Here is a 27,399-nt window from a genome sequence, read left to right as displayed (position 1 = left end):
TGTGTGTGTGTGTGTGTGTGTGTGTGTGTGTGTGTATGTGTGTGTGTGTGTGTTTTTTTACAACTGAGTTTTATTAAATGAAAAAAATTATGAAGGGAACTTTTGAACATTCCTGTGTGCCCACCTAACCAAGGAGTGACAAAACTGCACAACTTGCCTGCCTTTTAAACAGTATTCTTCCATGAATCATCAGCCACACTTTCCATTGACCACTTCAACTCTATGTGGTGCATGACTATAAACAGTCACGGCCAACAACATACAATTCACAAATTCTTACACAATTACTCGTAGTATATGATATGAGTCATTCCCAAGATATGAGTTATTCCCTCATCTTCACAATCAGTCAGATGAGTGGAGTTTAGAATTTAGTTGCCACATTACCACTGGTACTACTACCTCCTTTCTCTATTCTCCCTTTACACTTTTTACACAGTAACTGAATTAATGTTTAATTTTTTTACATTAGTTGCTTTAAAAGCTGTGACTCAGCAGATAGTTGAGTAAACATGAGACAATATATCGAAAGATCTGAGGTTCAAACTTACTTCATTCAATTAATACCACATTGTGTTCCATAACTCCCATCCTGTAGGCATGTGGAATGAGTTAAGCTATACATTAATATGGAAAGCAGCCGACTCAAGCTACTTCTGTAAAGTATATTACCAACAAATTATGACTAGTGCTAATCTACGCAAACTGATAGTTATGACAATTAGTTACAGATTACTTTATGCGTGTATGTGGGGAGAAAAACAGCTACGTTGGAAAAGGAAAAAGCCACCACTCCTCTTCTTATGCTATTCTGCCAGCTGCTCTTATCATCTAATCCTTTGAACAAATTCATTATGAAAATTCACAAAGGCTGCTATAAGTACTATATATGCTTTCAATGTTAAAATCTTATACAAAAATTAGAGAATCTATTTCTCTGAGTTGAAATACTGGGATAAATTGAAGGAGGAGATGCTAATGAGGTACTCTTTTACTTTGTTTCTGAACATCTGATGGTTTTCAGTTGCCTCTCTCATGTCTACCAGCACCCCATTTTAGACTTTTTTTCCCTCAATAGAAAAATCTCTTGATTTGTAGACAGGGATGAAGAGTACACTGTACATTATGTTTATTTGTAGTGTTGTTGTTATGAATGGTACTGTTCATCTTAAGTTCACTTTTGTTACTAACCACAAATACTATTATGGAACATTTGCAATGTAAGAATCCTTATATCCCTGAACAAAATGTTCAGTTATCAACTTTACTCAATATTCTTATGGTTCACTTCTGCAAAATAATTTCTTTTTCAGCCTTCGCTGAACTGTCCTGAAAGATGGTGCAACAGGACAATACTGAGTAAGATTAAGCTAGCAACCATGTCTGCAGGTCAGCACAAAGAGTTCTGAATGCAAAGCAGGGTCTACATATGCTGGCACCACTTCAGGTTATTATCAGTTTGGGTGCCCAGGAACTTCCAAATTGAGACTCATCCAGTGTCTGCACAATGATCTCCACCTTTGGCACCTGTAAGTCATTTTTATTTGTTTGGATCTACATAGTATGTATGATCTGTCATAAGACTAAAAGTTAAGTTGTTTGCTTTGTACCAGGAGTAAGCCTGCTCCATTGTTCTCCTGGCTGTGTCTGACCTTGATACATTAATGAGTATACTTCTGTCATCAACAAACATCAGAATGTTTGATGAGCACTCCAATAACTTTGGTAAATCATACATATAGGCCAAGAACAGTGGCAGGCCAAGCAGATAACCTCGTGGGACATCATATATCATTTCCCCACTCCAAATTTAGTCTTATTCCTATATCATCATACGTTTGTATGACATTCTGATTCCTATCGTTAAGGTATGATTCCGTCCAGGAAAGAGGTCTTCCTTTACTGTCAAACAATTTTAGTTGCTGCATTAGAATTTGGTGATCTACTCAAAGGTCTTGGTAAGATCACACAAAATGCCTACAGGGTACTTTCTCTTATTTAGAAATCAAAACCTCTACATATTAGATAGCAGTGCAATGAGAAAAAATGAAAGTACTAAGGGATGCGACATCAAAAAAGCAGGTGAATTAAATTAGATAGAATTTTTGTAAAAGAAAATGGTCCAGCATAGTATAACAAAAGTATGTAGCTTTCATGCATTTCCCACTGGGGTTTCAAATACAAAGACTAGTACGGTCAAATGTGACAGCACCCAACTAACCTGCACTAGTATGATAAAATGAGACAGTACTCAACTAACCTGCAAAGAAATAATACTCGTCTTCCTTGTACACAGCAACAACTGGGTGTGTATGATGGTCAACCAATTTTGTTGAGACTGAATAGAAAAACGCATGAGGTTGCAGTATTTCAGCAATACTTAAGTACGCATCCTGTACAAAAGGCAACACACAGAAAAATGATATTAACTATGTACCAAAACTGAAAAGACATCTATGCTGAAGGTTTTTAAAACTAGCCCCCTCTCACTTATTAAGTGTATCCAACCCTTTGCAATAACATCATAAAAGATTATCACTGCTGATAAATTTAATAAAACACAAAAACAACTCCAACAAAATAAACAAAAAAACAGTGCGTGTCTGCTATAACAATTTAACTATTTGCCTAACTACTAATCATGCAGAAACACAAAAAATTACATATGAGTTCATACACACATGGTAATGATGTAACAGGGTGTTTGAACAACTGAGGAGAGACATGTGTATTACAAAGTTTTATGAAAATACTTCGTTTTGTGTGCTGAGTGAACAATTCCCCACATCACGTAATTTAATAACTGAGTAGATCAATATGTGCAGCAAAGCAAGCTTTTTTTCTGAATAAGTGTTGAAAAATAAGGAAAAGTTTAAATACATTATATCAATGACTTCTTAGATGTTCACAGAGTGATACCAACCTAAGCATCTTGCTCAGAAACAAATCTCCAATGTCCTATCTCCACACACAGACATACTCTTCACAACCCTAATGACAAGACCACAAAGGAGCACCTACATCATAACCTGATAATATCCAGCACTGGGACAACTGAATCATGTTCTCCACCAAGGCTTCTTGTGTTCCATTGAAATAAGGATTTATCTTCCCCATTATCCTTCCCATCTCTCCAAACCTTTGCTGTATCAACTACCCCTATTCTCTGCCAGCTTCCAAACCCTGTCCTGTGTGCCAAGATGTAAGACCTGTCCAAAACATTCATCCACTTCTTATACCAGCCCTGACACTGGTATTTCCTATCTCCTCAAAGACAGAGCCACTGTGAAAGCAGTTGCATAATATGTAAAGGGTCTTCAACAAGCACATCAATTTTGAACTGCATAGTATATTTGTGTTTGTTGGTTGACCACAACATTGAGTATTATTTTGGTTTCCATAAACATTCTGACTGTTGCTCATGTCTAAGTTTATCACATATCTTCATTGTGTGTCTAGCCATGGAGTTGTTTACTATTGTTCAGCATCTGCTAACAGAGAAAACATTTTATCAGACTGAAGGAAGCTATGCAGTAATGACATCTTCACGCCATTCCAGGATGCAATTAAGCATCGAATGAATTGACAGTTCACAGACTTATTGTAAAATTCAATGAAATGGGTTCAACAATGAACATTAATGGTTCTGTGTTCCCTCATTCCGGCCAATCTGCATCAAACAATGCCATGGTTTGTGATAGAGTGACTGTCAGTCCTGTGAAATCAGTTTTTTTGCCATTTTCAAGAATTGAGGTTAGGGTAGTCTTTAATATGCCAAATTACTCTAAGATCTCTAACACCACCATTACAAAATTCAATGAATGCAGATCTGACAGAAACCAATCATGAGAAAAGGAGACAGTCTGTTGACTGATTTCAGAGAAGGTGACAGGAAGACGACTGTTTTGTGGGGAATGTCATCTTTAGTGAGGATTTGCACTTCCACTCAAATGGATTTGTGAATAAACTGAACTGCTATATCTGGGGGTCAGAAAAATTTTGCTTCGTTCGAGAGAAGAAAATGCATCCACAGTGAGTGATGATTTGATGTGACTTCTGGGTGGGTGGCTTCATCTGGCAGGACGAGTTGTGACAGTTAATGGAAGCCAATAATAGGCATTGGTAATATCTTTTCTGTGACCTCATTTCAATCTGATGGTCACTGAAGTGTTGTAGTTTCAGCAGGATTGTGCCACTTGTCAACACTCCCCATGAAAAACTGAGTTGCTACATAAATGGTTTCTGGATCCCCTCATTTTCCCTAACAGTGACCAACAATGGCCATCACAGCCATCTGACTAAACCACTTGTGAATTTTTTTTATTTGGGTTTATCTTAAATCATTTGTGTCTGCCAATAAAAACCACAACACTGTGAGTTTAAGGAGGAAATCTGACATGTTAGTGAAATGTAAGTGGAGTCTTGTCAGGCAGTCACAACAAGTTCCACAGACAGCATACTTGAATGGCAGTGCAGTAGAGGTGGTCATATACCTGACACTTTCCATACTTGAAATAGGAAGGTGTGATGAACACATTTATGTATTCTGCAAATATGTTTTGAAAAACTGAAGGTCTTAATTTGATACGTCACAAATGCCACACATTTTGAAGGACCCCATACCAATCTTGCTGCATCTTCTATACAGCAATGTATGAGGGTAGTTTCAAAACTTCTCACAAAAGAACAGAAAGGAACACCTTATCTCAGTGAAACTTTATTTTTCAATGTAGTCCCCATATACATTAATATATATGGCACAGTGATGTTCCAATGCCTTGAACCACCTCGAAAATTAGATTCCTCTAGGCCTGCAAAATACTTAACTACTTCAGACATCAGTTCTTAATTTGAAGAAATCTCCATCCACCGATGAAAATCAGATAAATAAGGTGGGTGTGGCAACAATCTGTATCTTAGCTCATGTATTTTTGCCACAGCAGTGACATTCATGTTTGGCCATGCAATGTCTTGAAGGAAGAGGGCTGTCTTGCTTCCCAAACCTCGCCTTTTTTCACACATCTTGTGCTGTAGATGGTCCATGAGGTTAGTGTAATATTGTCCCATAATTCTCTGAATAGTGGGAAGATAACATATCAGCAGAACCCCTTTCACATCCCAAAAAGCTGATGCCATGACCATTCTGGCTGACAGTATTACCTTAGTTTTCTTTGGTGGTGGTGGTGGTGGTGGTGGTGAATCAATATACTGCTCCTTTTGTATCTGGGGTGTTGTAGTGGATCCTGGTTTCATCTGTGGTCACAAACCAGCACAAAAAAATCTTGGTGCTTGCTGTGAAAATGGCTCAAACACTGTTCAGCTATTTCTTTTCTGATCCTGCATTAATTCTTAAGCAGGGACACCTATGTATGAAGTGTGCCAACCTCAAATAATGTTGTCTTATACTGTTCCATTCATGCTTTAGAATTGTGAGCCCTTGCATATTCCTTCATTATTACTTCAGCTAACACAGTGATAAGCTGTGTTGCTTTACATCCAGGTGACCATCAGTAACATAGAATAAGCAGTCATCTAGCTGAGAAAAAATTTATGATGCAGGTGAGAAAATGACCCATATTCCAAGCAAACCCCTAATTCCACAATGAGACAGTTGTCTCCAAGATAATTAGTAAGAATAAGCAGCTGGCTTGACTGTAGGACAACTGCACTGTTTAATGGTTTGAGTGGGTCATTACTCTGGGGTAACATTTGTATGCAGCAACAAAGTGACGTAATAAAAAATTATTTTACTATTGTTTCATTAGCACTGATTTAGATGATATAGTGGAAGTTTATTTAATTGTTGATCAATTAAATTAGGATTAAACTGTGATTTTGCTCACTCGCAAAATAAAGAAAGCTATTCTTTGCATGGATACATAGTACACCATGTGTCCACTCATGTTATGAGAAACAGCGTGCCTGCTCGAGGGTTGAGAGTTGCGGCACCCACCTAGCAAATCATTTTCGCATATCAAATTCCACCGCTAAAATGTGATACACCAATTAAGTAGACATCCCTAGAGTTTCAGCACTTTCTCGTTCTTTTTGTGGGTTATCCTTCCTGACTATTTTGTGCACTTTGAAATAATTTCTGGGAAGGTGGCACATCTTGACTGACTATTACGTGGATCATTATCTAAGCTGTCCCAACCATAGTTCAACTTGTTTGTTCACTTAGCAACAGTTATGAAGGAGCAGCGTCCCACAGTTTATTTTGAAAATTGGCATAATTTCCTTTGCTTTTGTACTTTTCTTTACGAAGTACTTATTCACTGCTAAAATCTCAATTTTTTCATTTTCACACATCTCTAAATGGGAATAACAGACATCTCCACCCAGAGCACTGACACCTCATGTATTTGTTCATAAAGGGTGATACATTATTATGCAGGAACCTTGATGCCCCAGCACTGACATCTGGTGGTGATTCTGTGAACTACCCCACATGCGGGTATTATAATGAGAAAACCCAGCCAGCCAGATTAATGGCAACATTAAAAGGTGACCAAAGACCACTTCATCATTCAGCTACAAATCATGCCAGATCAACTCCTGTCCAAGTCCGCACGCACACACTAACCCATAACTTCTTTCCCACATATCTGTCTCTGCCTCCTGCCACCCTTCTCCAGTTACCATTTGTTTAGTGTTTCTCTTAATATCCTCATACCTGCCACTTGCTACTTGCATGGTTGCCAGTCACTAACTGCTAAATACACCTTAAAGGGTACCCCACAAGAGAGAAAAGAGAGAGAGAGAGAGAGAGAGAGAGAGAGAGAGAGAGAGAGAAATAAGAAGTCAGAGAGATGAATCTAACAAACAGAATTTTTTGAACGTATAATTACTAACAGAACTGAACATATTGAAGATTCTAAAGAAAAATAAATCATGGTGGTCAGAAAAGGGTTCCATAGCTATGACGTCACGGCTATGAGGGAGGGAGGAAGATAAAACATCGCATTCACAACTAGATAATCAGATACAGAGAAAAGGTCAAATAGGAATCAGCCTAGTATTTGTTGTTATCAACTCAGTGAAACTACAGAAACCTAAATGTTTCTATTCAGACAGGGATTTTAACTTCACTCCTACCTTTCTATTCAGAGCGGGATTTTAACTTCACTCCTCCCAAATAAAAGTACAATTTTCACACCTCAATCAGTTGGAGGAAGATGAGGACAAACCAAGCAAACAGATTATGATGAGTTTTTTTACTGATACTGACCCAAAACAACACTTTTTAAAAGAATAATTTAACCAGTTACACAGACAAACCCACCTGTCAGGATGGACTAACTGATTTTTTATAGAACAAGATGAAAGCGTGGAGAAATTGAAGGATACCTGGAAGAGGATGTTAGACACGGAATAGACTGAAGAATAAGCTTACACAGTTGACACAAGGAATGTATACGGCTGAAAAAAAATAGAAAAAGAAACACACAGTTAACAGCAGGATAGTGAAAGTGGTCAAGACAATGTTCAAATTTTATTTCCATAGTAAAGTACCAAATTTAACATCTTTTGACCAAACTTCCTGATTTTTCCTCATTTCTTCTACTTTTGACAACTGTACAGCAATTTGCTGAATACGTACAATTGTACAAAAATTTCATGAAGTGTATACAGAACAGTGGGAAGGGTCAATTGGACTAACCAACCATGGTGTAACGCCTTTTTAGAATATTGCGTGTCATAATCACAAACGTACTTGAGTTGTATAGTTGTATTTAGCCTTGGTCAACAACTATGGCTTCAAACAATGACATAAGTATTGTTAGAAATGTTTCCATGCTGAATATTGTAATGTAATTTTTCAGCCATATTTCATGTTTTATGTTTTATTGTTGTTGCTTGCTTCATCACATAGCAGTGCTTTTTTGTGGTCTTATTAATGAAGAGCATATTACATATCCCTGAGTACCCAGAAAGTGATTTGCTGGATTCAGATGGTGATTTTCAGCCAGAGACAACTGACGAAGACAGCAAAACTGAGGAGGAATTACCATCAATAAATGTTCTCCCCCCCCCCCCCCCCCCCCAATCCCCTCTCAATTCTCACCATGACAGCCTCAGGAGTCAACAGGGACAACAGCAATGATGGCAGTTAAGAGTTGGAATGGAAGATCATAACAAACCATTGCTGAGAATAAGAGCTGCTTTGCATGCCTTACAGGAGAGAGAAGGCCTGCCACTGAATCAATGACTATCATTAGTGGCTTTCCACGTGTTTTAATTAATTGACACTGATAATAAAAAACACACAGAAGGAAATGCTCATGATGAAATGGAAATGACCACTTGGACCATATCATCAAAGGAATTGGAGGCAACAATGGTATCATGTACACTAAAGGTGCCTTTTGCGCTAAATGACATTTTCTCGAATGACCTTTGGTCACATACTTCGGGGTCTAATTAATCAGGGAAGAAACGACAAGAGACACATTACGCAAAGTAATCAATTTCTCTGCTTGAAAGCAAGTCATGTCCGAGCTCTAAACATCCTTTCTTGCAAGTTAGCTCTTATTTCTGAAATATGGAAAATATTAAAATTGAAGAGCAGTAACTTTCAACCAAAGTGAGGTGCAGGTTTACCCCAGTTTATGCTAAACAACCCTCACAATGATTCAAGTATTGGACAGTTACAGATGAGACACTAAAGTACATTTGCAGTGCCTTCCTGTACCTTGGTAAGGAGATGGCCAACCAAACAAGCAGCCACTGGGTAAACAGTCATCCTTTACCTCATGGAGCCATTTCTAAACCAAGGAAGGACTGTGACAACAGGCAACTTTTTCTTATCTTTTCAGCTTGTCAAGAAGCATAATCAGAATAAATCATTACTAGGGAAATAAACAATATTTAGTAGGATATCCAATACTGAGTGGAGAATATAATTGTGTTTTACATTTCATCACCATCTTGAAAAAGACTGATTAGTCACAGTGCACTCTGACAGTTTACCCAGGGAAGAAGAATACAAATGTCCTCATTCTCAGCACATTATATCCTGAAGTAGCAAAGAAGGAAAGAACAAATCAGGAAACGTTACTTCTGTAGTGTCACAAAATATAGTGTGGACACCATTGATCAAATCATTCGTAAAAATCCGGCAAAGGTTGCTTGCAGGATATTGCCGACGTATGTCTTCTACAATATTCTAGACATAGTCGCAATAAATGTAAAAATAGGAGAAAGGTGTTCACTCTTTATTTGATAAATGAACTCACAAATGGGAAACAACAAAGAGTGAACAGGAGCAAGAAAGCCAATTTAACAAATAAGTAGCTGTATGATGGGAAAAAAAGTAAGAAGTCCCAAACAGGAAATTGCAAACGAAACAAGATGATCATGATCACCATCATCATCCGCGAGAAATGCAAAAAAGGCTATCTGTAGAATAGTGCGTGAAAAGCACCAATAATCTGCTCAAAGTGTGACTTCTGTGTCTAGAAACAAATAAGTGAAATGCATGAAATGTTATCAACTTTATACACAGATCATGATGCTAAGTATACAGAGTACATATTGTATTCAAAACAGTAATAATAATGTTTTAATTTGCGATTCAATGTACCCACAACATTGAAGATATCTCTTAGAGACATTATGTAATAAAATCCAGATTGCTGCTACAGTTGTCAAATGTTTTTATTTTTATGAATCCATTTCGGCTAGATTGTCATCTACAGACCATCCGTGAAAGTTTCATATTTTTTTTTTATTTTAGTAGATGTTGGTTGGTTGGTTGGTTGGTTTAAAAGAGAGGGTGGGGGAGGGACCAAACTGCTAGGTCATCGGTCCCTCGTTCTGATTAAAATAATTCCACAAGGGTGGGAGTAAAATAATGAAGACATACAAAACACAGCTGGAAGAAAGGAGAAAACCACAAGAAAGACAGAAGGGCAACAAACATGAAAATAGGCAAAATCGGACAAGAAAACCACAGAGAGAAGCAAGAAACATGTAGAAGAGATCAAAACAAGAGAGCAGATTACCATGGCTGGCTGGCTGTGAGAATAAAAAGGAGAAGCCAGCCACTCTGCTACACATTAAAAGCTCCGCTCTAAAGGCACTAGGATGGAGGTCACAGAGGGACAAAGGACATGCACTAAAACTTGGATCAAATGATAAAACTCACCCTCACAAATAAAACATAAAACTAAAGCTGCTGTTGATGCATTGTCATCCAACACTGAAGGTAGGGAGCTGGGAAAGTTAAAAGTCCGCCACATAGCGGCTAAAAGTGGGCAGTCCTGCAAGAGGTGGACAACTGTCCTTTGTGAGTCACAGTGACACCGAGGTGGGTCCTTGCGAGGAGGTAACCATGTGTTAGCCACATATGGCCAATGCAGAGCCGGCAGAGGACAACTGATTCCCTGCGAGAGGACTGCATTGAAGACTTCCACACATTCAAAGTCTCCTTAATGACACACAGTTTGTTGTGCGTACTGTTATGTCATTCTGTCTCCCAAAGCCAGAAAACCCTGAGGCATGAGACAGAACGCAGATCAGTTTGCAAGATGTCCATCTCCAGAAGCGGTTTCCACGTGGCCTGTCGGCAAGTTCATTGCCTGGGATTCCGAAGTGTCCTGGGGTCCACACAAACACCACTGACTGATGGGACCATTCCAGGGCATAATGGACTTCTGAATGGAAGCTACCAAAGGATGGCAACGGTAGCATTGGTCGATAGCTTGTAGGCTGCTCAAGGAGTCAGTACACAGGAGAACTGACTCGCCAGGGCACGAGTGGATGTGCTCAAGAGCATGAGATATGGCCGCCAGCTCTGCAGTGAAAACACTGCAGCCATCTGGCAAGGAGTGCTGTTCAATATGTCCTCCATGAACATACGCAAATCCTATGTGAACATCAGCCAACGAGCCATCGGTGTAAACCACTTCATGGCCCCAGTACATGTCAATAATTGAGAGGAAGTGATACTGGAGAACCACAGGGTTAATGGAGTCCTGAGGGCCATGCTAAAGGTCCAGAAGAATCTGCGGCCTAGGTGTACACAATAGAGGTGTAAGTGAATGGACCTTGAGTAGAGGTGGTAACGGGAAGGACTCCAGTTCAGACAGAAGAGACCAGATGCAAACTGCAATCATAAGCCTAGACCTGGGCTGCCGATGCGAGAGATGGGAAAAGGAGACAGTAATTCGGATGTGCACGAGAACTATGTACGTGTGCAACATAACTGGCCAGCAGTTGTTCATACCTAAACTGCAATGGAGGGACTCCGGTCTCCACCAGGACACTGGTCACTGGACTCGTAAAAGCTCCCATCGCTATGGGAATGCCACAGTCATGCACTGGGTCAAGTAAATACAATCCTGAGAGCGCCGCCGAACCGTCAGCCAGACTCCCATGTTCAAGGCAGGATTGAACAAGGGTTCTGTAGAGCTGCAGCAGCGTAGAGCGATCTGCACCCCAGTTGGTGTTACTCAGGCAGCAGAGGGCACCAAGATGCTGCCAGCATTTCCACTTAAGCTAACGAAGGTGAGGTAGAAAAGTCGATCGGGTGTTGAAAACCAGTCCTAAGAATCGATATGTCTCCACTACAGTGAGTGGATCATCATTAAGGTAAAGTTCTGGTTCTAGAGGAACGATGCGATGGCAACAGAAACGCATAACACATGACTTCACAGCTGAAAACTGGAAGCTGTGGGCTACAGCCCATGACTGCGCCTTGTGAATGGCTTCCTGCAAGTGCCGCTCAGTAACACCAGTACTGGATGAGCAGTACGAAATGCAGAAGTCATCCGCATACAGAGAAGGTGAGACTGATGGCCCTACAACTAATGCTAAACTGTTAATACCCACTAAAAATAGACACACACTCAAGGAAGTTTTGGATAAAAATCAGGAACGGGCCCTAGAGACCCCACTCATACAATGTGGCCAGGATATGATGTCGCCAGGTCATGTCGTATGCTTTACATAAGTCAAAAAAGATGGCAACCGGATGTTGGCGTCTGGAAAAGGCTGCTCGGATGGCAGACTCGATGGACACAAGATTGTCAGTAGTAGAGTGACCATGGCAGAAGCCGCCCTGATATGGAGCCAGTAGGCCACGTAACTCCAGGACTCAACCCAACCTCCGGCACACCATACGTTCCAGCAACTTACAAAGAAAGATGGTGAGGCTGATGGGCCGGTAGCTATCCACATCAAGCGGGTTTTGACCATGTTTGAGCACCAGAATGATGGTGCTCTCCCACCATTAAAATGGAAAGATTCCATCGCACCACATCCGGTTGAAGATGACTAGGAGTATCGCTTGTAGTGACACGAGAGATGTTTAATCATATGACTGTGGATTCGATCCAGCCCACGAGCTGTGTCAGTGCAATGTGCAAGGGCACTGAGGAGCTCCCACTCTGTAAATGGCACTTTATAGGGTTCACTGTGGCGTGTAATGAACAAGAGGACTTTCCTTTCCATCTGCAGTTTGAGGGTGCGAAAGGTTGGGAGGTAGTTCTCTGACGCAGAGGCTCAAGCATAGTGCTAGACAAAGTGCTCGTCAATCATGTTTGCATTGGTAGTTAAAACATCACTGATGTTAATGCCAGGGACATCTGTTGGGATCTGGTATCCAAAAAGGTGTCTGATTATCGTCCAGTCTTGGGAAGGTGACGCATGGCACGCAATGGTTGACACGTACCTCTCCCAGCACTTCTGTTTCCGTCATTATATAAGCTGCCAAATGTGGGCACAGAGTTGCTTGAAGACTATTAAGTGCTCTAGGGAAGGGTGCTGGTTATGCCGCTGTAGAGTTCGCCAACACTCTTTAATTGTCTCAGTGACTTCCGACGACCCCAAGGGAGTCTTTCGCAGGGGGCACTCTAAAAAATGAGGGATCGCATTTTCCGCTGCAGAAATGATCATTGTAGTGACCTGCTCAACGACATCATCAGTGGCACCATGTGGGGGAGATTCAGCGGTGACAGCAGAGGTGAAGGCTTCCAGCCTGCCTTGTTTAAAGCCCATCTGGGTAGGTGTTCGTGGGCACGACACCAGGGGAAGTGACAGGAAGATGGGGAAGTGGTCACTACCACACAGGTCATCATGTGCTCTCCAGTGCATAGATGGGAGAAGGCCAGGACTGCAAACCGAGAGATCAATGGCCGAATGCAAACCGAGAGATCAATGGCCGAATGCAAACCGAGAGATCAATGGCCGAATGCAAATCGAGAGATCAATGGCCGAATATGGGCCATGTGCCACACTAAAATGTGTGAGGGACGCCTGTATTTAAGAGGCAGAGATCGAGTTGTGACAGTAAATTTTCGACCTTCCTACCTTGGCCAGGTAGCATGGCGCCACCCTACAAGGGGTTATGCATGTTAAAATTTCCCAAAAGTAGGAAAGGTTTAGGGAGTTGATCAATCAGTGCAGCCAATACGTTCAGGTGTACTGCACTATCTGGAGGAAGATATGGCACAGGTTCACGGCATACCGAGTTCAGGACATAGACGTAAACTCCCCCTGACACTATTATAGTCGCAAAGGTTCATGTAATATCCCTTATAGCCACAGAGGGCAGGGATCCGCATCGCCGGGAACCAGGTTTCCTGGAGGGCAATGCAGAAAGCAGGGGTAAACCTTAACATTTGCCTTAGCTCAGCCAGGTGGTGGAAAAAACCTGCCGCAATTCCGCGGGAGGATTACGTTACTGTGAGACTGGGAAGGCATGCAGTCTACATCTCAGGGTCACCTGTTCCCACCAGATGAGTACCTGTGTGATTGGCATCCATTGTGTCTCAGGGCCCAGCGAGATCTAGGTCGTCAGCGGACGCCAGAATCTCCACCTCATACTCAGATTCAGAGCTTGTAGATAGTGGTGGTGTTCGTGCCACCACAGTGCCTTGGTTCTTGGATGTCTTTTTCTTTTTAGGTTTCTCTTGCTGCTCCTTAGGTTTGTCTGGCCTCACTGATTCAGTCTCAGGGACTGAGGAGGACGATGAAGCCCTACAACCAGCTACCCGTGGTTGCTTCAGCCACTCGCTAGTGTCAGCTTTCCCACTGGTAGGAACATGGGAAGGGAGTGAGCCAAGAGATCCCTTCCTGGCGAGAGGAGCCGAAGAAGACTTACGCTTCTCCAGTTGAGAAGAGCGGACTGACATTGCTGATGGCTGGGGGAGGGGGGTTGGCTCCTGAAGTAGGTTGTGCAGGAGCAACAGGGAGGGAAGTGCCGCCCCCCCCCCCCCTCCCCCAACTATCAAGGGGGCAGGTGTAATCTGATGGCTCTGAGAGCTAACTGTATGCGATGGAACGGAAGATGGTAGAACTGTTGGCAGCAGAGGTTGACGTCATATGCACAGGATGTAGCCTCTCATTTTTCTTTTAGCATTAGAGCAGCCAGTTGGTCCAGGGTCTTGTATTCCATTATTTTTCTTCTTTCTGGAGAATCCTGCAGTTTAGCGAGCAAGGTGAATGGTGCTCTCTGCAGTTGACAGAAATGGGAGGCAGGGCATAGGAAGTATTGGGATGTGGAGGACATCCACAATCCCGACAGGTGATGCTGGAAGTACAGCAGGCAGACATATGGCCGAACTTCCAGCACTTAAAGCACCACATCAGGGGCGGGATATATGGCTTTACGTCACAGCGGTAGACCATCACCTTGATCTTCTCAGGTAATGTGTCACCCTCGAAGGCCAAGATGAAGGCACCGGCAGCAACCTGATTATCCCCCTGACCCCGGTGGACAAGCTGGACAAAATGGACACTTTGCCGCTCTAAATTGGTACACAGCTCATCGTCAGACTGCAAAAGAAGGTGCCTGTGAAGTATTATACACTCGACTATATTTAAGTTCTTATGAGGCGTGATGGAAACTGAAACATCCCCAGCTTTTCACAAGCGAGTAGTGACCGTGACTGAGCAGAGGATGCTGTTTTGATCAAGACCGACCCTGACCGCATTTTAGACAAGCCCTCCACCTCCCCAAACTTGTCTTCTAAATGCTCCACAAAAAACTGAGGTTCCATTGACAAGAAAGATTCTCCATCAACTCTCGTACCTATGAGGTACCGGGTTGAATAAGCTTCGCTGCCGTCCTTAGCCTGCAGTTCCTCGCATGGTGTGGCTGGGAGAGGGTGGGGAGGCATTTGGGGTTGTATTTCTTAGCATCGAAGTTAGACCTTGACCACTTAGAGACTGCTGGTGTTTGACATCCAGCAAGAGATGACATACTATGCTTCATGGCGTGTAATCCGCTCAGATGCCACCCACTCCGACCAGGGGCCCTCCCTATAGGCACCACCCAGCCACAGCAAAGGCCACCTGGCAGGATGGCCATCGCCAAGAGTCCCAATGCCCCAGGATGATGGACATCTACTCCTTGGCATATGTGGGGAGTTAATGGCACAGCAATCCCTGTGTTGTCAGGGGGCTACAACCAACAGGGTACATGGCGGCCCCACCACAATGGACTGGCTACCGAGCTGGATATCAGGCACAAACGAGCTGTATCAGGCACAAATGAACTCAGAAATCCATTATTGTCGACAACACACAAAGCAATACTGCACAGAGGATGGAGGAAGTGCACCCAGGAGGGTGACTTTGCCCAACAGCTGGAGAATGAGCAGAAGTGCAGATCCATGTTGACGAAGGATGCGAGAGATCTCAGCACATGATGGACACTATGCACCATGTAAGATGCCCTTTTCCAATTGGCTCGCTCTTTGGGAAAATTTTGAAAAATGGAGGTCAAACCCTACAGGGGATCATCACATAAAGGCCGAAACCTGTGAGACTCCTTTTAGTTGTCTCTTACAACAGACAGGGATACCTCGGGCCTATTCTAACCCCCGGACCCGCAGAGGGCTATAATGTTGGTTAATTGTGTGTTTAGATATACAACTTTGATACTTACATCGAAGTATCTTCAGTGGTCACTGTCACTCTGAATTGTATTACAATGTGGTGTAGATTTAACTCTTAAGGGGGCTGGTCTGTGGATAACAGGGGAAACCTTGAAAAAATTGTCAGTTTTCTAAACAGTGGAACTCAAATAATAAAACTTGTAAGCTCATATAACACTTACCATCTTAAGGCATCTTTTGGGAACATTTTTATGTAAGAACCACAGCTTTAGCTCTCACACTTTTTAATTGTATTTTTTGTTGCAGGTGAAATAAACCATGCTAATTATTTATATACATCATAGGTACACATTACTCAAAATACAAACAAAGTAGAAGGTTTATTTTTTCCTGTAGTGCTGCCCTAAATTGTGCTACAAAAAGATGTTAAGTATGATTATTAAAAATTTTGGAAATGAATTCAGGGTTTTTCTTAAAAAAAAAGCATTTTATTTTCAAAGTTAAATCACAAGAGTAGTCTACTTTTTAGTTAACCATGTTTTAAGACAGTATACAAAATTTCAACACTATCTTTAATAGCTTTTAGCCAAAGTGTACCAGAACATGAAATAATTTAACTTTCAGGAAATTCATGTTAAAGTTAAAACTTGCTTTTTGTATTGACTTGCATACCATTAATGCATCGCAAGTCCATATTCATCTTGTTTCCTGTGTTGTTCTTCCTCCCTTCTCTTTTTCACACTACTACTTATTCTTGCCTCTTTGGTGGCTTCCAAGCCTGATTTTTCTGCTTTACAGAGTCACTAAAGAGTCTCCTTCGGTCAATGGCTATTAGAGCTCTATGCGTATTTAGTCCACCAGACAGTCCCATCAGTTCCACAACATTAAGCCTCGACAGTGCACCATCATAAAAACATGGAACAGCATCTAGCACACCTATTTTCAAAGTATTTAGTCCTGCTAGAACAGTTTTTGGTACCCGTTCCCATATACAATTGTTGAAAAAGTCCTACCATGCAAACATTTCTCTAATAATCTTGTGCCAGTAAGATCCCAATATATAGGTTTTCTAACTTCCATTATAGCAAATGGCAAATAACGTTCATTTAAAATGTCATCAGGTTGTTATATTGTGTTTATGTAGAATTCTCTCTCATAAAAGATTTTTCATTGTTAAATGTTTAGATAATATGCGTAAACTTTTCATTGCTAACACCATTTGTTCTGTGCTGTGGTTATCGTTCTTTAAGTGCTTGAAGAATGCAGATGAATTATTTTCACTAACTCTCATGTGCTCTCAATGTATAATACTGAAGTTGCCCTAGCAACCCTGACATTCGATTTTGTGTATGCCTGGGTTTGCATATGTTGGTAATTTTGTTTTTTTTCTGGGTGAAGTCTATGGCAGATATTGTTGTTGGTTCTATTGGGTTGGTGCATAAGTTCATAGTGTTTTTATTTTTCATGTTGGTATCCCAGTTGCTATGGGTTTATTTCTCGATTGCTGCTATTTGAGTTTACATATTATCATTTTGCCATTTGGAGATAGTGACTGGAGCTGTGGAGATTAGAAACTGGAGTGCCAAGTATAGAAATCTGAATATCGGACATTTCTTCTGAGAGTTCAATAGAGGGGTGAAACCAGTGAAGGTAGCTAAAAACATATGTGCCATGTACTCTCCACATTCAGGATGACCTTTGGGGTTGGATGAAGATCATTGAAACACATTAATCCACAATGATCTATGTCAGTGTACTCAAGAACTGGCAAATGTGATGGACTGATCATTCCACCATCGTGTGACATATGTATGCAATGGGAAAAGTTCAAAAATTGGATGTATGGGTACCACTTGGTCTAAGCCATAATCACAAAAATCAGCTGGTGGCCACATGTGCACCTCTGCTTGCTCCATATCAACTTGCTTGTGAACAACACCGATCGTGCCCATTCTGTATCATTACTAGTGGCGAGAAATGGTGTCCTTATGCTAAAGTAAGAAAAAGAGCGGAATGGTTGAGCCCAAAAAAAGCAGCAACTCCCCTTACAAAGACCTACACACATCCAAAAAGATAATGTTATGCATCTGGTGGAATAGCGATAGTGTCATGTATTATGGAGTCCTTCCCCAAAATGTAACAATCACTGCTGACATTTATTGTCAATGACTGAGACAGCTTGCAGATGCAATGCAAGAACAATGACCAGCAATACTGCGTTATGTTATGCTACTACACAATAATGCTCACCGACATTCTGCTAGACTGATACAGTAGTGCTATACAGGAGGTGGGTTAGGACGTCATTCCACCCCCACCTTATTCACCTGATCTTGCATCTCCAGATTTTCAGCTTTCCTGCTCCCTTTCGAACAACCTTCAAGGAACTTCCTTCCTGGATGAAAATGTGCTCAAAACATGTCTCAGCAAGGTCTTCACCTCAACACCATGCGATATCTACAGTCACACAATCAAAAAGTTACCCCAGAGTTTGCAGACTGTTGTAAATACTAAAGGAGAATATATTACTGATGATTGAAGTCTCTCATGTGTGCCTGTTGTGTTTATTAAGCTTATGGAAAAATGTTAAACTTGTGTACCAACCCAATACATGCGAATTTGATATTTGTGTTCTTCATTAGTATGTTTAATTTGTTTGATATCGTGCCAATATATGTCTTGGGAATGTAAGTTGGTTTAGTCTTTTTTGTGTTTCTCTGGACAATTTTATGTCCTTGTGAATTTTTGGTTGTGTAGGTGTAGTTTTTCTTTTATATATCTGCATTACTATGTCTGGATTGAAATCATTTTGCTGTGTTATATATTGTAATGTATGAAGTTCTTTTTGTATGGCAGCTTCGTTCAGTGGTAGATTTTGTATTCTGTGGCCAAAGAAACACAAGCATCCATACTTCCAAGACCTGGTCAACAGAATACAAAATCTAACACTAAATCAACTTGCCATACAAAAAGAACTCAACAATTACGAGATGTATCACTACACCTACACAACCAAAAATTCAATAGGACATAGGCTTGTCCAGAGAAACACCAAAAAAAGACAAACAATATGCATACCTATAATTACACTATGTGATCAAAAGTATCTCGACATCACCAAAAACATGTTTCTCATATTAGGTGCATTGCGCTGCCACCTACTGCCAAGTACTCCATACCAGCAACCTCAGTAGTCATTAGACATCATGAGAGAGCAGAAAGGGGAGTTCCACGGAACTCATGGACTTCGAACGTGGCCAGCTGATTGGGTGTCACTTGTGTCATACATCTGTACATGAGATTTCCACACTCCTGAACATCCCTACGTCCACTGTTTCTGATATGATAGTGAAGCAGAAACGAGAAGGCACAAGTACAGCACAAAAGCGTACAGGCCGACCTGGTCTGTTGACTGACAGACACTGTCAACAGTTGAAGAGAGTCATAATGTGTAATACACAGACATCTATCCACACTATCACTTGATAATTCCAAACTGCATCAGGATCCACTGCAAGTATTATGACAGTTAGGGGGTAGGTGAGAAAACTTGGATTTCATGGTCGAACAGCTGCTCATAAGCCACACATCATGTCGGTAAATGCCAAACAACACCTCGCTTGGTGTAAGGAGCATAAACATTGGATAAATATTGAGTGGAGTGACAAATCATGGTACACAATGTGGCGATCCGATGGCAGGGTGGGGGTATAGCGAATACCTGCTGAATGTCATCTGCCAGCATTTGTAGAGCCAACAGTAAAATTCGGAGGCGGTGATGTTAAGGTGGTGTCGTGTTTTTCATGGAGGGCGCTTGCACCCCTTATTGTTTTGCCTGGCACTATCACAGCACAGGCCTACATTGATGTTTTAAGCACCTTCTTGCTTCCCACTGTTAAAGAGCAATTCAGGGATGGCAATTGCATCTTTCAACACAATTGAGCACCTGTTAATAATGCACGGCCTGTGGAAGAGTGGTTACATGACAATGACATCCCTGTAATGGACTGGCCTATACAGAGTCCGCACCTCAATGCTGTAGAACACCTTTGGGATGTTTTGGAATGCCGATTTTGTGCCAGGCCTCACTGAGTGACATAAATACCTTTCCTCAGCGTAGCACTCCATGAAGAATGGGCTGCCATTACCCAAGAAACCTTCCAGCACCTGACTGAACGTATGACTGCGAGATTGAAAGCTGTCCTCGAGGACAAGGGTGGGTCAACACCATATTGTATTCCAGCATTACTGATGGAGGGCAGCACGAACTTTTAAGTCATTTTCAGCCAGGTGTCCGGATACTTTTGATCACACAGTGTATTTAGATATAATATCAAACAAATTAAACACAATAATGAAGAACACACGTCACCATACACTTCACTCAGAAAAAAACAAAATTACCAACATATAAAACAAAACAGTGTGGAAAGTCCGCAAAATGAATGCACTACCCCATGTGGCAACTCTAGAGAAAAATCCACCATTGCATCACGCAATGCATTGCAACCAACGATTCTGGGGAGACCCAACAACTGCAGTGAAAAGGCTGACTCAGAGCAACCTTGGAATCCTTCTAAAATAAAATTCAAAAAGAAATTCTTTCTAGGCTCTTTAAATGTAAATTCTCTAGTCAAGACAGGTAAACAAAAAGAAATGGAAATACTTTTAGAGAAAAGCAAAATTAAAATTTTATCAGTTCAAGGAACAAGGTTCCTAGATGAAAATATAGTAGATACTTGTAACTACAGACTCTTCAAAGGCAAACCAGCAATCAAAATTAAGAATCAGACGCCATCATTGGGTACAGCTTTCTATGTTCATCAAAATATAATAGGAAATTTAACAGAATTAAAATCTACCTCAGAGAGAATATCTTTCCTATCAGTTAAATGCAAAAACAAGATATACATGCTTGTTAATTGCCAAACACCAATAAATGAAGTCAGCAGGAAAAAACACAAGAAACAGAGGAATTCTGGGACCTTTTAGAAACTGAAACATCCAAAATTCCAAAGATGAACGCCAGATCACTATTACGTGATTTCAATGCGCATAAAGGCAGAGAAAAGAAATTTAGAAATGAGGCAGGACAATACTAAGCTCATAGACAAGCCAACACAAATGGTATGAAGCTACTTAGATTGTGTCAAAGCTCTCACCTCAAACTAATATCAACCTTCTTTAGGAACCTCCAAAGAAAAGCTAAAACGTGGATATCTCCCAACCCAATGTTAGAAGACTTTCAGTTATATGATATGGCTGTTTCACAAAAAAGTACAATGGAAATTATGAAAGTGAAAGTAGTAAGGAATGGTGAATTTGATTCTGATCATAAACCCACTGAAACTGAAGTCAAACTTCCACCTAATAAAGAACAAAGAAAGTCATAAAGGTTCATAAGATATAAAAGACAGACAGACTTACTGTAACAAAATAATCAATTAAAAGCTACACTACTGGCCATTAAAATTGCTACACCAAGAAGAAATGCAGATGATAAACAGGTATTCATTTGACAAATATATTATACTAGAACTGACATGTGATTACATTTTCACGCAATTTGGGTGCACAGATCCTGAGAAATTGGTACCCATAACAACCACCTCTGACCGTAATAACGGCCTTGATATGCCTGGGCATTGGGTCAAAGAGAGCTTGGATGGTGTATACAGGTACAGCTGCCCATGCAGCTTCAACACGATACCAGATGTTTTCAATTGGTAAGAGATCTGGAGAATGTGCTGGCCAGCACAGCAGTCAAAGATTTTCTGTATCCAGTAAGGCCCGTACAGGACCTGCAACATGAGGTCATGCATTATCCTGCTGAAATGTAGGGTTTCGCAGGGATCGAATGAAGGGCAGAGCCACGGGTCGCAACACATCTGAAATGTAACGTCCACTGTTCAAAGTGCCATCAATGCGAACAAGAGGCGACCGAGACATGTAACCAATGGCACCCTATACCACCACGCCAGGTGATATGCCAGTATCCAATGTGCGTTCACCACGATGTCGGCAAACACGGATGCGACCATCATGATGCTGTAAACAGAACCTGGATTCATCCAAAAAAATGATGTTTTGCCATTCGTGCACCCAGGTTCGTCATTGAGTAAACCATCGCAGGTGCTCCTGTCGGTGATGCAGCGTCAAAGGTAACCGCAGCCATGGTCTCCAAGCTGATAGTCCATACTGCTGCAAACATCGTCGAACTGTTGGTGCAAACGTCCCCATCTGTTGACTCAGGAATCGAGACATAACTGCACGATCCGTTACAGCCAACGAGACATAACTGCACGATCCGTTACAGCCATGCGGATAAGATGCCTGTCATCTCGACTGCTTGTGATACGAGGCCGTTGGGATACAGAATGGCGTTCCGTATTACCCTCCTGAACCCACCGATTCCATATTCTGCTAACAGTCATTGGATCTCGACCAACGCGAGCAGCAATGTCGTGATAGACTACAGTCCGACCTTTATCAAAAGTCAGAAACGTGATGGTACGCATTTCTCCTCCTTACACAAGGCATCACGACTAAGTTTCACCAGGGAATGCCGGTCAACTGCTGTTTGTGTATGAGAAATCAGTTGGAAATTTTCCTCATGTCAGCACGTTGTAGGTGTCTCCACCAGTGCCAATGCTCTGAAAAGCTAATCACTTGCATATCACAGCATCTTCTTCCTGTTGGTTGAATTTCGCGTCTGTGGCATGTCATCTTTGTGGTGTAGCAATTTTAACGGTCAGTAGTGTATAAAGACTAAATTAAAGTGGCTAAACATGGCAACTAGCTAGAAATATCCAAAGCGATTAATAATGTGGGGGAGGGAGGGGGGGAGAGGGAGGGAGGGAGAGGGGCTAAAAATAGAAATGCTCAAAGAAAATTTAAGATTATGATCAGTTTAAACAACAAAGAAAGGAAACAGCCAGATTAATCACAAATACCAAATGAGCCTCTGAAAAGGAGAAACTTTTGGAAACAGACAAAAATTTCATAAAAAAATAATACCTGTGACTTCGATCAAACTTTTAAGAATAAATTAAAGAGATACCAAACACTAAATGTCTGTTTCAAAAATGAGAACGGCAAAACTGGGTTAAGTAATACTGAAAATTTTGAAATACTAGCAAGATATTTTAGTCAGCTTCTGAACTGTCCTGAACCAAGTCAAATTTGAGTTCTCGGATATTACTGAAAATTTGGAAGATGATTTACCACCAAATATAGAAAAAATTTAAGTACTTAAAACCCTCAAAAGAACAAAGCTAGTCAAGAAGAGTCTATTACAGATGAACTTTTGAAGTGGCCCTTGCAAAACATAGCAAATGAGTTAAATTTACTCTCTGAAGAAATCTGGAAAACATAAAAATCCAAGAGGAATGGAAAATTGCCTTGGTATATCCACTCCACAAAGAGGTAATAAACAGGATGTAAAAAACTGTAGAGGAATCTCTTTACTGGCAGTAGCATATTTTCCAAGATTTTATCAAGCAGAATGGTCATTTAGGTGAATATCAAAGTGGTTTTAGGAAGGGAAGGTCATGCTCAGAACAAATATTTAACTTTAAGTCAGTTATTTGCACACATTACTTAAGTCAAAGGACACTGAAATTATGTTAGTGGATTTTGATTTTGTTTACAGAGAAATTATAGATAAAATGATTCGATAATTTGATGTGAAGTCTAAGTTGGCAAACTTACTCTGTGAAATACTTATACATACAGTCTGTAAAGCAAAATTTATGGGAGTAATTTCACAGCCTTTCAAAATAACACAAATAAATCTCTTGGAAAAAATAGCAGCAGAACTGGCTTAAGAATTTCTGCAGAAAAAGCAAAATTTGTAACAAATGTTAAGGATCTTCCAAAATTCTCAAAACCAGATATGGACCAAATAGGAGGTAAAAAAAATTCAAATATCTAGGGGAGATAATCCAAGAAAATGTTTTGGAAAAATCGGCAATAATGGAAAGTTTCCATAAAATGGGGAGAGCATGTGGTATCCCCAAAGACATCTACAATAAAAAGGCCCTATCCAAAAATGTACTAAGGCATTACGAAACGATAGTGCAGCCAGAATGCCTAAATGCAAGAGAATGGCTGGCATTAAACTATAATTTACACAAATATGAAGTACTACAAATGCAAATTATAATGAAAATATTAGGACCACAAAACACAGCAGAAGACTGAAAATTACAAAGTAATGCCAAAACATACTGAAATATACCAAAATACAGAAAATATCTCAAACATAATGAGAAAATTAACACTCATGTTTTTTGGACATTTATTTTGAATGCAGGACAGTAAATTAACTAGGTAATAAGATTTTCAAATATTTGTGCATTAAGAAGTCCACAACAAGCTGGATCAGTGAAATAAAAAAGGATTTAGAAAGAAACAATATAAAAAACAGAAGATAGAAACAAACCAGAAGCCTTTCAGGAAATAGTATTGAAAATAGGAGGATTCCAACAAGACTGGTTAAAAACTGTCTGAAGAAAGAAAGAAGAAACATAATGAACAAATGAAAGCATAATGGAAAAAAGACAAGAACAAAGGATGAAGAATGAAGAACTGAAATTTAAGTGTGATTTGCAGATGGCCTATCTGCAGTAAAAAAATTAAAATGTTTAGTCAATAACAATATACTTAAGTTATAGACAGCAACTGCAGACAATGCTTCTTCTACAATGGTAAATGGAATAGTTTGGTGTGCCATGAGACTGGGATTTCATCAGATTTTATACTAGCCACCAGCACGAGTTGGGCATGCACCACATTAGCATAAATGATTGTGGCTGGACTATGGTGCCCAACATATGGAATATTTCCATCTCCAAAGTTGGGCTTTCCATGTGCCTACATACAGAGACAAGCAAAATAATGTGAACATCTGTACTTACTTGGGAATGGTTTATTAATAAGAGGTTGGACCCCATTTCCCTGTAATATAGCTGCAATTCTTCTTGGAATACTGGTGTATAATGATTGTATAGTCCCCAGTGGATTGTTAAGCCACTCTTTGATCAGAACCACCTCTAACTCCTGTTGTGACAAGGGAGGCAGAAATCTGCTCTGGCGTCCACACTCCAATACTACCCACAAGGGTTCGATAATGTTCCAGTCCAGAGACAGTGCTGGCCAGGGAAGATGCCGCAGCTCAGTTGCATGCTCCTCATACCACAATTGTACTGTCCTGGCTGCATTATTGTTCTGAAATATGGCATGATAGTTGGGGAACAACATCTAAATCATGGGGTGCACCTGCTCACCTAAAACGTTCATGTAATCATTGGCTGTAATACAGCATTTTGAGAGTCATGATGGGACCGGCAGAATACCATGATATGGCTGCCCACGCCATCACACTTCCACCTCCATGCTTAACCACCGGAATCAAGCAATCAGGATTGTAGGCTTCTTTTGGCATTCTCCTCACATAAACCTGGCCTGATGTTGGAGTTAACAAAGATGTTGACTTTTCGGACCATATGACATGTTTCCACTGATCAGCCGCCCAGAATTTATGCTAGTGACATCATGTTTTATGCTTTTTTGCACTGGTTGTTGTTACTAATGGTTTCAGTATAGCAGCTCATCCATGAATATTCGCTTTATCAATATTATGAAAAGGAAAGTTGTCACTCACCATTTAGCAGAGGTGCTGAGTCGCAGATAGACACAACGAAGAGACTGTCGCAAATAAGCTTTAGGTGTGTGTGTGTGTGTGTGTGTGTGTGTGTGTGTGTGTGTGTGTGTGTTTATTTTTGATGAAGGCCTTGCTGGCCGAAAGCTTATTTGTGACAGTCTTTTTGTTGTGCCTATCTGCGACTCAGCACCTCCCCTATACAGTGAGTGGCAACTTTCCTTTTAATAATATTGTTACATTCCATCCTGGATTTCCCATTGTTTAATATTCACTTTATGAAGTTCTTGGCCAACTGTGTTGATAGATATGGGATCTCGCAGATGGCTATTGTGCTCTGCAGTCACTTTAGCCATCATAGTTTTGTGTAATTTTGACACAATTCGAGTTAGTGTATGACGATCTCTGTCATTCAGTTTTGATTTGCGCTCACTATTATGTTTACATGATGATTCCTTATTTTGTGTAGGCTGTGTGACTGTTGAAATGGTTGCTCTTTAAACATTCAATAATTTGGCTCTCTTGGTTACTGATGCTCCAGCTACTTGGGGCTCCCCAATCTGCACTGTTTGAAACTCTGTTAGGTCTTTCATTGCACATCAACATCGGCCTCTGAATGCAAACATGAGGTGTGCACTACTCATAAACAACCTGCACTGATGCCTAATCCTTAGTGAACATGCACAGTCCAGTGCAACATGTGCCTTACCTGCATTGTTGACTATCAAACACAACCATCCCATTACTACCACTGTTCACATTATTTTGCCTATCCCCTGTATAAGAGTGTGCCCTTAGTATCTTGATTCAAATAAAATTACTGCCATCACAGTCACCAACTGCTGAGAACACTGTTTTGATGACAGATGGCATTGTCAATGATCACGGTACTTTATAGCAAATAAATAGACCACAGTGCACCATTTACACATCAACTCAATGCTGGACAACTGATGAACAATCATACTATTCACTGTGGGATGGTGTCTTAGAGTACAGAAGCCACTGCCTCACACGTGTGCTCTGGTCACTGCTCATCATGGCGCAAGAGATTAGCATGAGCATAAGAACACTACCACTGGATGCTTATAGCAAGGAAAAACATCACAGGGACTGATGAAACACAATAACAGACAAAATTGGGTACAGTTAGACAAACAATGTACAGTGGTAATCCCAAATGTGAATAGTCTATAGTTCAGGTAGCTGGGAGATATTCTCACACAGAGTTTGTTTAATACGGGATGAAACGAGGTCCTTAAGATGTCTCCCAGCAATAACATCAGAAGAATCTACTGCACTTGTGTTTGTACACCTGCAGGTGACCTGTACATGCAGCAAGGCACATCATTCCTGAATAGAACATACCAAACAACTCAATTACTTAGGAGCAAAATTGTAATAACCTGCTCATTACTGCACCTCTGCCATGCGTGTCGAAATGTGCACATATTTGAGTAGTGCACCATTCAGTTCTCTGGTCCACACTAGATGCCACCGACCTTGATCTGGCACCTATAGCAAGTGGCCCCTAGTTGGGCAAATGCTTCTTATCCAACCATATATTGGCCAGCAGTCTCTTATTTGTTCTCTAAACTCTACTGCAATTATTCTGTCACACCATGACTTAATAAATAGGTGGTTTCTTATGCTGTGTTTTTTATTATGTTTGAAGTTATAACATAACTGGTGAAGAGTAGAACTTCCATATGCTCAACATCAGTGATGGTTTTTTCATGTAAGTTATCCACGCATCCAGTACTTCAGTCATTTCTCCACTAGCAGCAACTTATTATGGCCACCTCGGAAAATCTTGTGACTACATTGATAGTTCACACTTCATCATCTTAGTGCATCAACCGCAGTTTCTGCCAGTTGATGACTCTACTGAAGATT

General features: G+C 40.8%; 1 protein-coding gene across 3 annotated transcripts in view; it reads right to left on the bottom strand.

Annotated features, from left to right (window-relative positions):
- LOC124790124 (protein disulfide-isomerase TMX3) overlaps positions 1-27,399 on the bottom strand; it is a 196,703-nt gene that overhangs the window by 75,434 nt on the left and 93,870 nt on the right. For all 3 annotated transcript variants that reach the window (XM_047257695.1, XM_047257696.1, XM_047257697.1), the window contains one exon: positions 2,261-2,393. In XM_047257695.1, the coding sequence (XP_047113651.1) occupies positions 2,261-2,393 (133 nt within the window). The remainder of the gene's footprint in view (positions 1-2,260; positions 2,394-27,399) is intronic.

This window comes from Schistocerca piceifrons, chromosome 3 (genome assembly GCF_021461385.2).
Source record: "Schistocerca piceifrons isolate TAMUIC-IGC-003096 chromosome 3, iqSchPice1.1, whole genome shotgun sequence".
Taxonomy (NCBI): Eukaryota; Metazoa; Arthropoda; class Insecta; order Orthoptera; family Acrididae; genus Schistocerca; species Schistocerca piceifrons.
The sequence above is the reverse complement of the archived record's forward strand: the minus strand, read 5'-3'. Positions and strand labels throughout refer to the sequence as shown.